The sequence below is a fragment of the Salvelinus fontinalis genome, chromosome 16 (genome assembly GCF_029448725.1).
Source record: "Salvelinus fontinalis isolate EN_2023a chromosome 16, ASM2944872v1, whole genome shotgun sequence".
Classification (NCBI taxonomy): domain Eukaryota; kingdom Metazoa; phylum Chordata; class Actinopteri; order Salmoniformes; family Salmonidae; genus Salvelinus; species Salvelinus fontinalis.
The window spans coordinates 38,274,894-38,289,808 of record NC_074680.1 but is presented as its reverse complement, the minus strand read 5'-3'; the positions used below and the strand labels follow the sequence as shown (position 1 = coordinate 38,289,808).

General features: G+C 46.8%; 1 protein-coding gene across 2 annotated transcripts in view; it reads left to right on the top strand.

The window, feature by feature from the left end:
• LOC129813127 (tau-tubulin kinase 2-like) overlaps window positions 1-14,915 on the top strand; it is a 65,280-nt gene that overhangs the window by 38,905 nt on the left and 11,460 nt on the right. For both annotated transcript variants that reach the window (XM_055865328.1, XM_055865327.1), the window contains exons 7-12: window positions 4,100-4,258; window positions 7,186-7,443; window positions 7,746-7,903; window positions 8,211-8,421; window positions 10,277-10,503; window positions 10,838-11,399. In XM_055865328.1, the coding sequence (XP_055721303.1) occupies window positions 4,100-4,258; window positions 7,186-7,443; window positions 7,746-7,903; window positions 8,211-8,421; window positions 10,277-10,503; window positions 10,838-11,399 (1,575 nt within the window). The remainder of the gene's footprint in view (window positions 1-4,099; window positions 4,259-7,185; window positions 7,444-7,745; window positions 7,904-8,210; window positions 8,422-10,276; window positions 10,504-10,837; window positions 11,400-14,915) is intronic.

Here is a 14,915-nt window from a genome sequence, read left to right as displayed (position 1 = left end):
CTCTCTCTCTCTCTCCCCCAGCCTCGCCCAGTAGCAGGGTTCTACCATGTTAGTCGTACAGCAGCATGATGTGAAGTCTCTCTCTCTCCCCCAGCCTCGCCCAGTAGCAGAGTTCTACCATGTTAGTCGTACAGCAGCATGATGTGAAGTCTCTCTCTCTCCCCCAGCCTCTCCTAGTAGCAGAGTTCTACCATGTTAGTCGTACAGCAACATGATGTGAAGTCTCTCTCTCTCCCCCAGCCTCGCCCAGTAGCAGAGTTCTACCATGTTAGTCGTACAGCAACATGATGTGAAGTCTCTCTCTCTCCCCCAGCCTCGCCCAGTAGCAGAGTTCTACCATGTTAGTCGTACAGCAACATGATGTGAAGTCTCTCTCCTCCAGCCTCTCCCAGTAGCAGGGTTCTACCATGTTAGTCGTACAGCAACATGATGTGAAGTCTCTCTCTCTCCCCCAGCCTCGCCCAGTAGCAGGGTTCTACCATGTTAGTCGTACAGCAACATGATGTGAAGTCTCTCTCTCTCCCCCAGCCTCTCCCAGTAGCAGGGTTCTACCATGTTAGTCGTACAGCAACATGATGTGAAGTCTCTCTCTCTCCCCCAGCCTCGCCCAGTAGCAGGGTTCTACCATGTTAGTCGTACAGCAACATGATGTGAAGTCTCTCTCTCTCCCCCAGCCTCGCCCAGTAGCAGGGTTTCTACCATGTTAGTCGTACAGCAGCATGATGTGAAGTCTCTCTCTCTCCCCCAGTCTCTCCCAGTAGCAGGGTTCTACCATGTTAGTCGTACAGCAACATGATGTGAAGTCTCTCTCTCTCCCCCAGCCTCGCCCAGTAGCAGAGTTCTACCATGTTAGTCGTACAGCAACATGATGTGAAGTCTCTCTCTCTCCCCCAGCCTCGCCCAGTAGCAGAGTTCTACCATGTTAGTCGTACAGCAGCATGATGTGAAGTCTCTCTCTCTCCCCCAGCCTCTCCCAGTAGCAGGGTTCTACCATGTTAGTCGTACAGCAACATGATGTGAAGTCTCTCTCTCTCCCCCAGCCTCGCCCAGTAGCAGGGTTCTACCATGTTAGTCGTACAGCAACATGATGTGAAGTCTCTCTCTCTCCCCCAGCCTCGCCCAGTAGCAGGGTTCTACCATGTTGAAGTCTCTCTCTCTCCCCCAGCCTCTCCCAGTAGCAGGGTTCTACCATGTTAGTCGTACAGCAACATGATGTGAAGTCTCTCTCTCTCCCCCAGCCTCGCCCAGTAGCAGGGTTCTACCATGTTAGTCGTAGAGCAGCATGATGTGAAGTCTCTCTCTCTCCCCCAGCCTCGCCCAGTAGCAGGGTTCTACCATGTTAGTCGTACAGCAACATGATGTGAAGTCTCTCTCTCTCTCTCCCCCAGCCTCGCCCAGTAGCAGAGTTCTACCATGTTAGTCGTACAGCAACATGATGTGAAGTCTCTCTCTCTCTCTCCCCCAGCCTCGCCCAGTAGCAGAGTTCTACCATGTTAGTCGTACAGCAACATGATGTGAAGTCTCTCTCTCTCCCCCAGCCTCGCCCAGTAGCAGAGTTCTACCATGTTAGTCGTACAGCAACATGATGTGAAGTCTCTCTCCCCCAGCCTCTCCCAGTAGCAGAGTTCTACCATGTTAGTCGTACAGCAACATGATGTGAAGTCTCTCTCTCTCCCCCAGCCTCTCCCAGTAGCAGGGTTCTACCATGTTAGTCGTACAGCAACATGATGTGAAGTCTCTCTCTCTCCCCCAGCCTCGCCCAGTAGCAGGGTTCTACCATGTTAGTCGTACAGCAACATGATGTGAAGTCTCTCTCTCTCCCCCAGCCTCTCCTAGTAGCAGAGTTCTACCATGTTAGTCGTACAGCAACATGATGTGAAGTCTCTCTCTCTCCCCCAGCCTCGCCCAGTAGCAGGGTTCTACCATGTTAGTCGTACAGCAACATGATGTGAAGTCTCTCTCTCTCCCCCAGCCTCTCCCAGTAGCAGGGTTCTACCATGTTAGTCGTACAGCAACATGATGTGAAGTCTCTCTCTCTCCCCCAGCCTCGCCCAGTAGCAGGGTTCTACCATGTTAGTCGTACAGCAGCATGATGTGAAGTCTCTCTCTCTCCCCCAGCCTCGCCCAGTAGCAGGGTTCTACCATGTTAGTCGTACAGCAACATGATGTGAAGTCTCTCTCTCTCCCCCAGCCTCGCCCAGTAGCAGGGTTTCTACCATGTTAGTCGTACAGCAGCATGATGTGAAGTCTCTCTCTCTCCCCCAGTCTCTCCCAGTAGCAGGGTTCTACCATGTTAGTCGTACAGCAACATGATGTGAAGTCTCTCTCTCTCCCCCAGCCTTGCCCAGTAGCAGAGTTCTACCATGTTAGTCGTACAGCAACATGATGTGAAGTCTCTCTCTCTCCCCCAGCCTCTCCCAGTAGCAGGGTTCTACCATGTTAGTCGTACAGCAACATGATGTGAAGTCTCTCTCTCTCCCCCAGCCTCGCCCAGTAGCAGGGTTCTACCATGTTAGTCGTACAGCAACATGATGTGAAGTCTCTCTCCTCCAGCCTCTCCCAGTAGCAGGGTTCTACCATGTTAGTCGTACAGCAACATGATGTGAAGTCTCTCTCTCTCCCCCAGCCTCTCCCAGTAGCAGGGTTCTACCATGTTAGTCGTACAGCAACATGATGTGAAGTCTCTCTCTCTCCCCCAGCCTCGCCCAGTAGCAGGGTTCTACCATGTTAGTCGTTAGTCGTACAGCAACATGATGTGAAGTCTCTCTCTCTCTCTCCCCCAGCCTCGCCCAGTAGCAGGGTTCTACCATGTTAGTCGTACAGCAACATGATGTGAAGTCTCTCTCCCCCAGCCTCGCCCAGTAGCAGGGTTCTACCATGTTAGTCGTACAGCAACATGATGTGAAGTCTCTCTCCCCCAGCCTCGCCCAGTAGCAGGGTTCTACCATGTTAGTCGTACAGCAACATGATGTGAAGTCTCTCTCTCTCCCCCAGCCTCGCCCAGTAGCAGGGTTCTACCATGTTAGTCGTACAGCAACATGATGTGAAGTCTCTCTCCCCCAGCCTCGCCCAGTAGCAGGGTTCTACCATGTTAGTCGTACAGCAACATGATGTGAAGTCTCTCTCTCTCCCCCAGCCTCGCCCAGTAGCAGGGTTCTACCATGTTAGTCGTTAGTCGTACAGCAACATGATGTGAAGTCTCTCTCTCTCCCCCAGCCTCTCCCAGTAGCAGGGTTCTACCATGTTAGTCGTACAGCAACATGATGTGAAGTCTCTCTCTCTCCCCCAGCCTCGCCCAGTAGCAGGGTTCTACCATGTTAGTCGTTAGTCGTACAGCAGCATGATGTGAAGTCTCTCTCTCTCCCCCAGTCTCTCCCAGTAGCAGGGTTCTACCATGTTAGTCGTACAGCAACATGATGTGAAGTCTCTCTCTCTCCCCCAGCCTCTCCCAGTAGCAGGGTTCTACCATGTTAGTCGTACAGCAACATGATGTGAAGTCTCTCTCTCTCTCTCCCCCAGCCTCGCCCAGTAGCAGGGTTCTACCATGTTAGTCGTACAGCAGCATGATGTGAAGTCTCTCTCTCTCCCCCAGCCTCTCCTAGTAGCAGGGTTCTACCATGTTAGTCGTACAGCAACATGATGTGAAGTCTCTCTCTCTCCCCCAGCCTCTCCCAGTAGCAGGGTTCTACCATGTTAGTCGTACAGCAGCATGATGTGAAGTCTCTCTCTCTCCCCCAGCCTCGCCCAGTAGCAGGGTTCTACCATGTTAGTCGTACAGCAACATGATGTGAAGTCTCTCTCCCCCAGCCTCGCCCAGTAGCAGGGTTCTACCATGTTAGTCGTACAGCAACATGATGTGAAGTCTCTCTCTCTCCCCCAGGCTCTCCCAGTAGCAGGGTTCTACCATGTTAGTCGTACAGCAACATGATGTGAAGTCTCTCTCTCTCCCCCAGCCTCGCCCAGTAGCAGAGTTCTACCATGTTAGTCGTACAGCAGCATGATGTGAAGTCTCTCTCTCTCCCCCAGCCTCGCCCAGTAGCAGGGTTCTACCATGTTAGTCGTACAGCAACATGATGTGAAGTCTCTCTCTCTCCCCCAGCCTCGCCCAGTAGCAGGGTTCAGAGGCACAGTCCGCTATGCGTCCGTCAACGCACACAAGAACAAGGAGATGGGTCGGCATGACGACCTGTGGTCCCTCTTCTACATGCTGGTGGAGTTCATGGTTGGACAGTTGCCATGGAGAAAGATCAAAGACAAGGTAAGAATCTAGTCTGAACATTCCTTCCTGTACACCAACCAATCAGCAGTCTCAGCCAAACTAGTCAGGATTCATAGGTACATGACTCGTAATGGTAACGTTAGCTAGGTACATGACTCGTAATGGTAACATTGGCTAGGTACATGACTCGTAATGGTAACGTTAGTTAGGTACACGACTCGTAATGGTAACGTTAGTTAGGTACATGACTCGTAATGGTAACGTTAGGTACATGACTCGTAATGGTAACGTTAGCTAGGTACATGACTCGTAATGGTAACGTTAGTTAGGTACGTGACTCGTAATGGTAACGTTAGTTAGGTACATGACTCATAATGGTAACGTTAGCTAGGTACATGACTCGTAATGGTAACGTTAGGTATTTGACTCGTAATGGTAACGTTAGCTAGGTACATGACTCGTAATGGTAACGTTAGGTACATGACTCGTAATGGTAACGTTAGCTAGGTACATGACCCGTAATGGTAACGTTAGTTAGGTACGTGACTCGTAATGGTAACGTTAGTTAGGTACATGACTCGTAATGGTAACGTTAGGTATGTGACTCATAATGGTAACGTTAGCTAGGTACATGACTCGTAATGGTAACGTTAGTTAGGTACGTGACTCGTAATGGTAACGTTAGTTAGGTACATGACTCGTAATGGTAACGTTAGCTTGGTACATCACTCGTAATGGTAACATTAGCTAGGTACATGGCCCGTAATGGTAACATTAGCTAGGTACATGACTCATAATGGTAACGTTAGCTAGGTACATGACTCGTAATGGTAACGTTAGCTAGGTACATGACTCGTAATGGTAACGTTAGCTAGGTACATGACTCGTAATGGTAACGTTAGCTAGGTACACGACTCGTAATGGTAACGTTAGTTAGATACACGACTCGTAATGGTAACGTTAGTTAGGTACATGACTCGTAATGGTAACGTTAGGTACATGACTCGTAATGGTAACGTTAGCTAGGTACATGACTCGTAATGGTAACGTTTGGTACATGACTCGTAATGGTAACGTTAGCTAGGTACATGACCCGTAATGGTAACGTTAGTTAGGTACGTGACTCGTAATGGTAACGTTAGTTAGGTACATGACTCATAATGGTAACGTTAGCTAGGTACATGACTCGTAATGGTAACGTTAGGTATGTGACTCGTAATGGTAACGTTAGCTAGGTACATGACTCGTAATGGTAACGTTAGTTAGGTACGTGACTCGTAATGGTAACATTAGTTAGGTACATGACTCGTAATGGTAACGTTAGCTAGGTACATGACCCGTAATTGTAACGTTAGTTAGGTACGTGACTCGTAATGGTAACGTTAGCTTGGTACATCACTTGTAATTGTAACATTAGCTAGGTACATGGCCCGTAATGGTAACATTAGCTAGGTACATGACTCGTAATGGTAACGTTAGCTAGGTACATGACTCGTAATGGTAACGTTAGCTAGGTACATGACTCGTAATGGTAACGTTAGCTAGGTACATTACTCGTAATGGTAACGTTAGCTAGGTACATGACTCGTAATGGTAACGTTAGCTAGGTACATGACTCGTAATGGTAACGTTAGCTAGGTACATGACTCGTAATGGTAACGTTAGCTAGGTACATGACTCGTAATGGTAACGTTAGCTAGGTACATGACTCGTAATGGTAACGTTAGTTAGGTACATGACTCGTAATGGTAACGTTAGCTAGGTACATGACTCCTAATGGTAACGTTAGCTAGGTACATGACTCGTAATGGTAACATTAGCTAGGTACATGACTCGTAATGGTAACGTTAGCTAGGTACATGACTCGTAATGGTAACATTATCTTTGGCTAACTTGACTTGACTAGAGACTGACAGACTAACTCAATAACATGTCACAGCTCTGACGTCGCTGCATATGAATGTACTCATGCACGAGACTACATAAAAAAATAGTTATAATGTACACTGAGTATACCAGACATTAGGAACGCCTTCCTAATATTGAGGTGCCCTTAGAATAGCCTCCATTTGTCAAGGGGATGGACTCTACAAGGTGTTGAAAGCGTTCCACAGGGATGCTGGCCCATGTTGACTCCACAGGGATGCTGGCCCATGTTGACTCCAATGCTTTCCACAGTTGTGTCAAGTTGGCTGGATGTCTTTGGGGTGCTGGACCATTCTTGATACACACATGGAAAAACCCAGCAACGTTGCAGTTCTTCACACAAACCATTGCGCCTGGCACCTACTACCATACCCTGTTCAAAGGCACTTCAATCTTTTGTTACTTAAATCTCAATTGTCTCAAGGCTTAAAAATCATTCTTTAACCTGCCTCCTCCCCTTCATCTACACTGATTGAAGTGGATTTAATAAGTTACATTAATAAGGGATCATAGATTTCACCTGGTCAGTCTATGTCGTGGAAAGAGCAAGTAAACATCATAATGTTTTGTACGCTAAGTGGATATGCCTTTTAGCAGATGCTTTTATCCAAAGCGACTTACAGTCACACGTGCATACATTTTATGTAAAGGAGGCCATCAAACCCACAATCCTGCCATTACAAGCGCCATGCTCTACCAACTGAGCCATAGTTCCATAACAACATGTGTGGACCCTCCGCAGGAGCATGTAGGGAAGCTGAAGAACACCTATGACCACAGGCTCATGATGAAACAACTCTCTCTCTCTTTCTCTCTATTTATCCCTCCCTCCCCAGGAGCATGTAGGGAAGCTGAAGAACACCTATGACCACAGGCTCATGATGAAACAACTCTCTCTCTCTTTCTCTCTATTTATCCCTCCCTCCCCAGGAGCATGTAGGGAAGCTGAAGAACACCTATGACCACAGGCTCATGATGAAACAACTCTCTCTCTCTCTCTCTCTCTCTCTCCATCTCTCTATTTCTCCCTCCCTCCCCAGGAGCATGTAGGGAAGCTGAAGGACAGCTATGACCACAGGCTCATGCTGAAACACCTCTCTCTCTCTCTCTCTATCTCTCCCTCCATCTCTCTATCTCTCCCTCCATCTCTCTATCTCTCCCTCCCTCCCCAGGAGCATGTAGGGAAGCTGAAGGACAGCTATGACCACAGGCTCATGCTGAAACACTTGCCAGCTGAGTTCACTGTCTTCCTGGATCACATCTCTAACCTGGACTACTTCACCAAACCAGACTATCAGGTAAGATGGCAGATCTCTCGCCCTTTACCTACTCTATGTGTGTATACAGTATCTCTGTGTTTTAGCAGTTAGAACTATGCATTTTGTTACAGTTCCCTGTGTCAATATACAGTAAGTCCCAGGACATGTGTGTATGTAGTGTATGTTTTCAGAAGGACTGATTGTCTGCATTATCTTGGGATTGTCTGAATGTCTGAGCCCCCTTTCTGGAGTACTAAGTATCAGCCAGTCAGTCAGTGGTGTTGTGCAAGCTGCTCGGTATCTCAGGATATGACATCATGTGACTTTCTGTTGTGTTGTAGCTGCTGTTGTCAGTGTTTGACAACAGTATGAAGACCTACAACGTGGTGGAGAATGACCCGTATGACTGGGAGAGGACTGGGTCTGATGGCACTCTGACCATCAACGCCATAGCCACCACACCACAGCACCACACACGACTTACCCCAGCACACATGGGGTAAGAGACTGGGAACACACACGCACGCACGCACGCACGCACGCACACACACACACACACACACACACACACACACACACTTGTCTATTTCACTATCACACACTTTTAACTTGTTTACCAAATGAATGAATTATTCTACCTGTTGAATGAATGAATGAGTGAATGAATGAATCTACCTGTTGAATGAGTGAATGAATGAATGAATGAGTGAATGAATGAATGTACCTGTTGAATGAATGGATGGATGAATTGATGAATGGATGGAAGACTTAGTGACATCAGAGTAACATTCACTCTATAATTTCAGCATGGCCAATGCATCCCTGATCCCTGGGGACCTGGCGAGGGAGAACACAGATGATGTTCTGCAGGACGAGCAGCTTAGTGACAACGGGGAGAACAACCCTCCTCCAGACCGCCGCCCCGGATCCCCCAGCATGCCCCGGGCCAACCAGGAAGCTGACGTCTGGGAGGAGCTGGACCGTAACCGTAACCGCATCAGGACCGCTGTGTGGAAGGTAGAGAGGAGAACACACACACCAGGGTTTCCGTTAGCCGGTAATAGGCTTTTGTACGCCCCTCCCCCAAAAGCCAATAAATAAAATTTACGCCGGCTAATTGCCCCCGGCTAAAATCCCATTGCAAAATAATGCTTTTTAGCCTATTCATTGATGGAAATACTGGTCGATGGAAATACATTTGACCGGTCATGCTTATTGGTCTATAGAGACATTTGCATAATTTAGTGGAATTTAATGGGCAAGTGTGTATTTCCGTTTGTCCCTATGTAGCCTCTCCTATTTATCACACCTGCACAGCATACAGATACAGAGCCTACATTTGAGTGGAATATCTGTCAGACAGCGCGAGAGCTGCTGCTACAGCTTCTCAAACAACTTGTTCGTTGCTGCTGGAGTGAAACGGACTTTTATAAGACCAATCATTGCGCAACAAATCAAAATGCAATCACGTGTTAAGAACAGTTTTGATGGCCATGATTAAAAATAGCTCATATTTTCATTTCTCAACTGGTCATTGAAACGTGCTTCCTATTCACCATTCAAGTGCATAGGCAGCGGCAGGCTTCAGCGTGTCACACACCACTTTGCAATGAGCTGGAGGCATTTTGAAAACATGTACTTCATTGTTTGAAACTTTAAAGTTTTACTTGCTTCAAAGTAGCCTAGCCAAAAATGATTTTCTAAAGACTTCCATATACCATTAAAACCATGTAGCCTATTTCTCTCATGTTCTATTGGTTTTCAACTTTCTTTCATTGTCCGGTAGCCAAAGGCACAGTCATAGTTATATCAGTAACCCATGATAGTTGTTGCATCTTTAGATCTCCCCTCTTTCTACATTTCTAACAGATATTTTCATCTCTGTCACATGTGTGGTGGGCTTTTGGCAATGGTGTTTTCCCGCTAACTGCATTACGGAACGAACATTTGCACGTTGCCTACTGCCTTGTGTAGCCTACTGCCTTGTGTAGCCTACTGCCTTGTGTAACCAACTGCCTTGTGTAGCCTACTGCCTTGTGTAGCCTGCTGCCTTGTGTAGCCTACTGCCTTGTGTAGCCTGCTGCCTTGTGTAGCCTACTGCCTTGTGTAGCCTACTGCCTTGTGTAGCCTGCTGCCTTGTGTAGCTACTGCCTTGTGTAGCCTACTGCCTTGTGTAGCCTACTGCCTTGTGTAGCCTACTGCCTTGTGTAGCCTACTGCCTTGTGTAGCCTGCTGCCTTGTGTAGCCTACTGCTTTGTGTAGCCTACTGCCTTGTGTAGCCTGCTGCCTTGTGTAGCCTACTGCTTTGTGTAGCCTACTGCCTTGTGTAGCCTGCTGCCTTGTGCACATTGCTGCGTTTATAATGTGAAGAAATAATAGTTTATCAACATTGTAAGCATTCTGATCTGTTCCATCAGCCTCGTTGCTTTTCTAAAGTCATTTTATGTAGCCTTGGACTACTGGTTGTATGAACTTGGGATCTATCATCACACAACTGTCCCAGAGTCTGTTTGGAATAGGCTGTTTCTTTCTCGCACAGAACGCCAAGCTGACCAATAGAATAGGTCAACTTTTCTACTATGGGAGATAGTAGATTGACAAAGGCTGGGGATTTTGCTGTACGTTGGCTGAAGAAAAGTACATGTGGACAGTCATTCTAACATCTCCAAACTGCGCATTGGAATTCAGTAAGAAGGACGCATCCCGCTGCATCCAATGGGTCCGGTACATTTCTCAAATGTCCAGTAAATTAAAATGCTGCCGGTCAAACGTCCGGTGCCATATTTTCCTAACGGAAACCCTGAACACACACACACCATGATGACTGAGTTCAACCATATATCACTCTATACTTCGTTTCTCTCCCCTCTAGGCAGCAACAGAGGAGGAGCACAGCAACAACCAGGGGGGTCTCCAGAGCCCGTATGCCAACCTCAGCCTGGGCTCCCCTGTCCGGGTACACTCTGAGATGGTGGGGGTGTCAGGACAGGATGGTGGTAGTCCTCTCCTCATGAAGCTCCGTAACATCCACAGCTTTGAGCTGGACAGGAGGCTGACCCTGGAGACCAAGCCCAGTCCTGAACGGTTCATGGAGGCGTGGTCAGTACCCCTACTTAACTCCCTGTCCTTCTATTCCTTCCATGCTACACTATCACAACAACCAGGGACTTGATTCTACTGCAATTCAGTCAGTTCAGGATATTAATAAAGATGAACCAAAGTCCCTATACAATCATTTAAAAGTTTGTTTTAATGATGAATTAGTTTACTTCCTAAACTGACTGAATTTCAATGCAATTGACCTCAACCCTGCTATTGCTAACCCTGCTGCTAACAACAACGCTTGTGCTACTATAACAACCATCAATAGTACAATAACTACTATGTTATAATCTGCCATCGCCTGACCTGTTCGGTCGGTGTGTCTCTCCAGCTTAGGGAATCAGCAGGAGAAGGGCCTGGCTGTACCCACTGGAGGTGCCACAGGACCAGGGCGTGGTGGCACTGACCGAGTCTGGCACAATGACGAGGAGTTCCTATCCGGTGGCGGTGCCAGCGGCTCACCCAAACCCGTCTCCCCTCACTCCCACAGGTCTCTGGAACAGGGCGAGGGGGCCCCCAGCAGCGGAGGCTTCGTGGCCCTCAACCTGAGCTCCGGCCAGGGGAAGGTGGACTCCAGGGAGTGTGTGATGATGGAGAGGCCCAGTGGGTTCCCAGGGACAGGAATGGGGGATAAAGCTACGACCATCCCCTCCAAGGAGGAAGAAGAGGAGCTGGAGGTGCTGGAGGTACCCCTGAGAGCAGGAGAGGAGTCCACGGGGAACCCCAGCCCTGGTCAGGTCCATGGGGATGGGGATCTCCAGGGGCAACCAGGCGCCAGCGGACGACCCCCCAGGGTGGACAGGCTGGAGCTGAGTGTGGGACCTACGGGAAGCCTGCCCCCCGTCACCCCCTCTAGCCCTGCTGATGCCCTGGCTGAGGGAGCACTGACACAGGTACGGACCTCACAGACTAGTATTACATATCTCACTGTAAAACGTTTCACCCTTACATACATCACTGTGAAATACTTCACTATTACATATCTCACTGTAAAACATGTCACTATTACATTCCTCACTGTAAAACGTTTCACTATTACATACCTCGCTGTAAAATACTTCACGATTACATATCTCACTGTAAAACGTTTCACTATTACATACCTCACTGTAAAACGTTTCACTATTACATACCTCACTGTAAAATACTTCACTATTACATACCTCACTGTAAAACACTTCACTATTACATACCTCACTGTTAAACGTTTCAGTATTATATTCCTCACTGTTAAGCACTTCACTATTACATTCCTCACTTTTAAGCGCTTCACTATTACATTCCTCACTGTTAAGCACTTCACTATTACATTCCTCACTGTTAAGCATTTCACTATTACATTCCTCACTGTAAAAATGTAACCAATACATACCTCACTGTAAAACACTTTACTATTGCATACCTCACTGTAAAACACGTTGGTATTACATACCTAACTGTAAAACACTCCAATATTACATACAGTACCTCACTGTACACTTCACCATAACACAACTCACGCAGGTCAAGACGCAGGTCAAGACAATGTACACAGTAGGATTAATACACCTTAACACAGAACTAGACACAGTAAGATAATCCACCTTAACACAGAACTAGACACAGTAGGATAATACACCTTAACACAGAACTAGACACAGTAGGATAATACACCTTAACACAGAACTAGACACAGTAGGATAATCCACCTTAACACAGAACTAGACACAGTAGGATAATACACCTTAACACAGAACTAGACACAGTAGGATAATACACCTTAACACAGAACTAGACACAGTAGGATAATACACCTTAACACAGAACTAGACACAGTAGGATAATACACCTTAACACAGAACTAGACACAGTAGGATACTTCATTCATCTGGATCATCAGTAGCATCTTGCTGTAGTTTAAAGTAAAATGTGATCGTGATCACTTATGTCATGTGAGCTTGTTTCTTTGCTTGTGTGAGCTTGATAAAACGAAGGAAACTTCTCATACATTGGATTTGTTTGAGAAACACTGTTTAACTTCTTATGGCTGCATCCCGTTACCGGGATCGATATGACAACAGCCAGTGAAAGTGCAGTGCGCCAAATTCAAACAACAGAATTCTCATAATTAAAATTCCTCAGACATACATGTGTCTTATATCATTTTAAAGGTAATCTTGTTGTTGATTTAAAATATGCTTTTCAGCGAAAGCACTACAAACGATTATGTTAGGTCACCACCAAACCACAATAAACACAGCCATTTTTCCAGCGAAAGATAGCTTTCACAAAAAGCAGAAATAGAGATAAAATGAATCACCAACCTTTGATTATCTTCATCAGATGACACTCATAGGACTTTATGTTCCACAATACATGCATGTTTTGTTTGATAAAGTTCATATTTATAACAAAAAATCTGAGTTTACATTGGCGCGTTACATTCACTAGTTCCAAAAACATCAAGTGATTTTGCATAGCCACATAATTTCAACAGAAATACTCATCATAAATGTAGATGATAATACAAGTTACACATGGAATTATAAATATACCTCCTTAATGCAACCGCTGTGTCAGATTTCAAAAAAACTTTACGGAAAAAGCAAATCATGCAATAATCTGAGACGGAGCTCAGCACAATAGCCAAATTAGCCGCCATGTTGGGGTCAACAGAAACCAGAAAATACATGATAAATGTTTCCTTAACTTTGATGAACTTCATCGGAATGCAGTCCTAGGAATCCCAGGTCCACAATAAATGCTTAATTTGTTCGATAATGTCCGTTATTTATGTCAAATTAGCTACTTTGGTTAGCACATTAGCGGTAAACAATTCCAAAGTCACAAAGCGCATCCACTATAACGTGACGAAATGTCCAAAAGTTTCGTAACAGTCATTAGAAACATGTAAAACGATGTACTGAATCAATCTTTAGAATGTTGTTAACATACATCTTGAATAACGTTCCAACCGGAGAATTAGATTGACTTCAGAAGAGCGGTGGAACGGAGGTCCTCCTCATGTGAAGGCGCATGTGAAAGCATGGTCAGCTCGTGGCAGTGATTACTCATTCCTGTCTCCTTCGGCACCCCTTCACATTAGAGTCATCAGACACAGTTCTATTGACTGTTAACATCTAGTGGAAGCCGTAGGAAGTGAGAACTCATCAATATCTCTCTGTGATTTCAATGAGAGCTTGGTTGAAAATCTGCCACCTCAGAAACAATTCAAACAGGAATTGGAACTTCTCAGGTTTTTGCCTGCCATATGAGTTCTGGTATACTCACAGACATAATTCAAACAGTTTTAGAAACTTCAGAGTGTTTTCTATCCAATACGAATAATAATATGCATATATTAGCAACTGGGACTGAGGAGCAGGCCGTTTACTATGGGCACCTCTGTGCACCTTTCATCCAAGCTACTCAATACTGCCCCTGCAGGCATAAGAAGTTAAAAGAGCACTTTAATTTGCATTATTTGCTCTTTATTTACAACTTTCAATTGCTATCTTTAGTTTTTTTTCTGGGTTGACCCTTTCTCAAATGGTGCTATCTGAAGAAAGAGATAGTGATTCCTCTAAGGAGACGTTTGAGATTGTAGAATTCCTCCCACCTCTACACCCGCTCCCTTTAAGTTCTAAATATATGCTTTACTCCTCCCCCCCTCTCACCCCCACTCCTATCCACCCCTTTCTCCCACTACTCCTCTGCTATCCCACTCCGTCCTCTCTCCCCAACTTTACCTCTTCCCGCTCCGTCCTCTCTCCCCAACTTTACCTCTTCCCACTCCGTCCTCTCTCCCCAACTTTACCTCTTCCCGCTCCGTCCTCTCTCCCCAACTTTACCTCTTCCCGCTCCGTCCTCTCTCCCCAACTTTACCTCTTCCCGCTCCGTCCTCTCTCCCCAACTTTACCTCTTCCCGCTCCGTCCTCTCTCCCCAACTTTACCTCTTCCCGCTCCGTCCTCTCTCCCCAACTTTACCTCTTCCCGCTCCGTCCTCTCTCCCCAACTTTACCTCTTCCCACTCCGTCCTCTCCCCAACTTTACCTCTTCCCGCTCCGTCCTCTCTCCCCAACTTTACCTCTTCCCGCTCCGTCCTCTCTCCCCAACTTTACCTCTTCCCGCTCCGTCCTCTCTCCCCAACTTTACCTCTTCCCACTCCGTCCTCTCCCCAACTTTACCTCTTCCCGCTCCGTCCTCTCTCCCCAACTTTACCTCTTCCCGCTCCGTCCTCTCTCCCCAACTTTACCTCTTCCCGCTTCGTCCTCTCTCCCCAACTTTACCTCTTCCCACTCCGTCCTCTCTCCCCAACTTTACCTCTTCCCACTCCGTCCTCTCCCCAACTTTACCTCTTCCCACTCCGTCCTCTCTCCCCAACTTTACCTCTTCCCACTCCATCCTCTCTCCCCAACTTTACCTCTTCC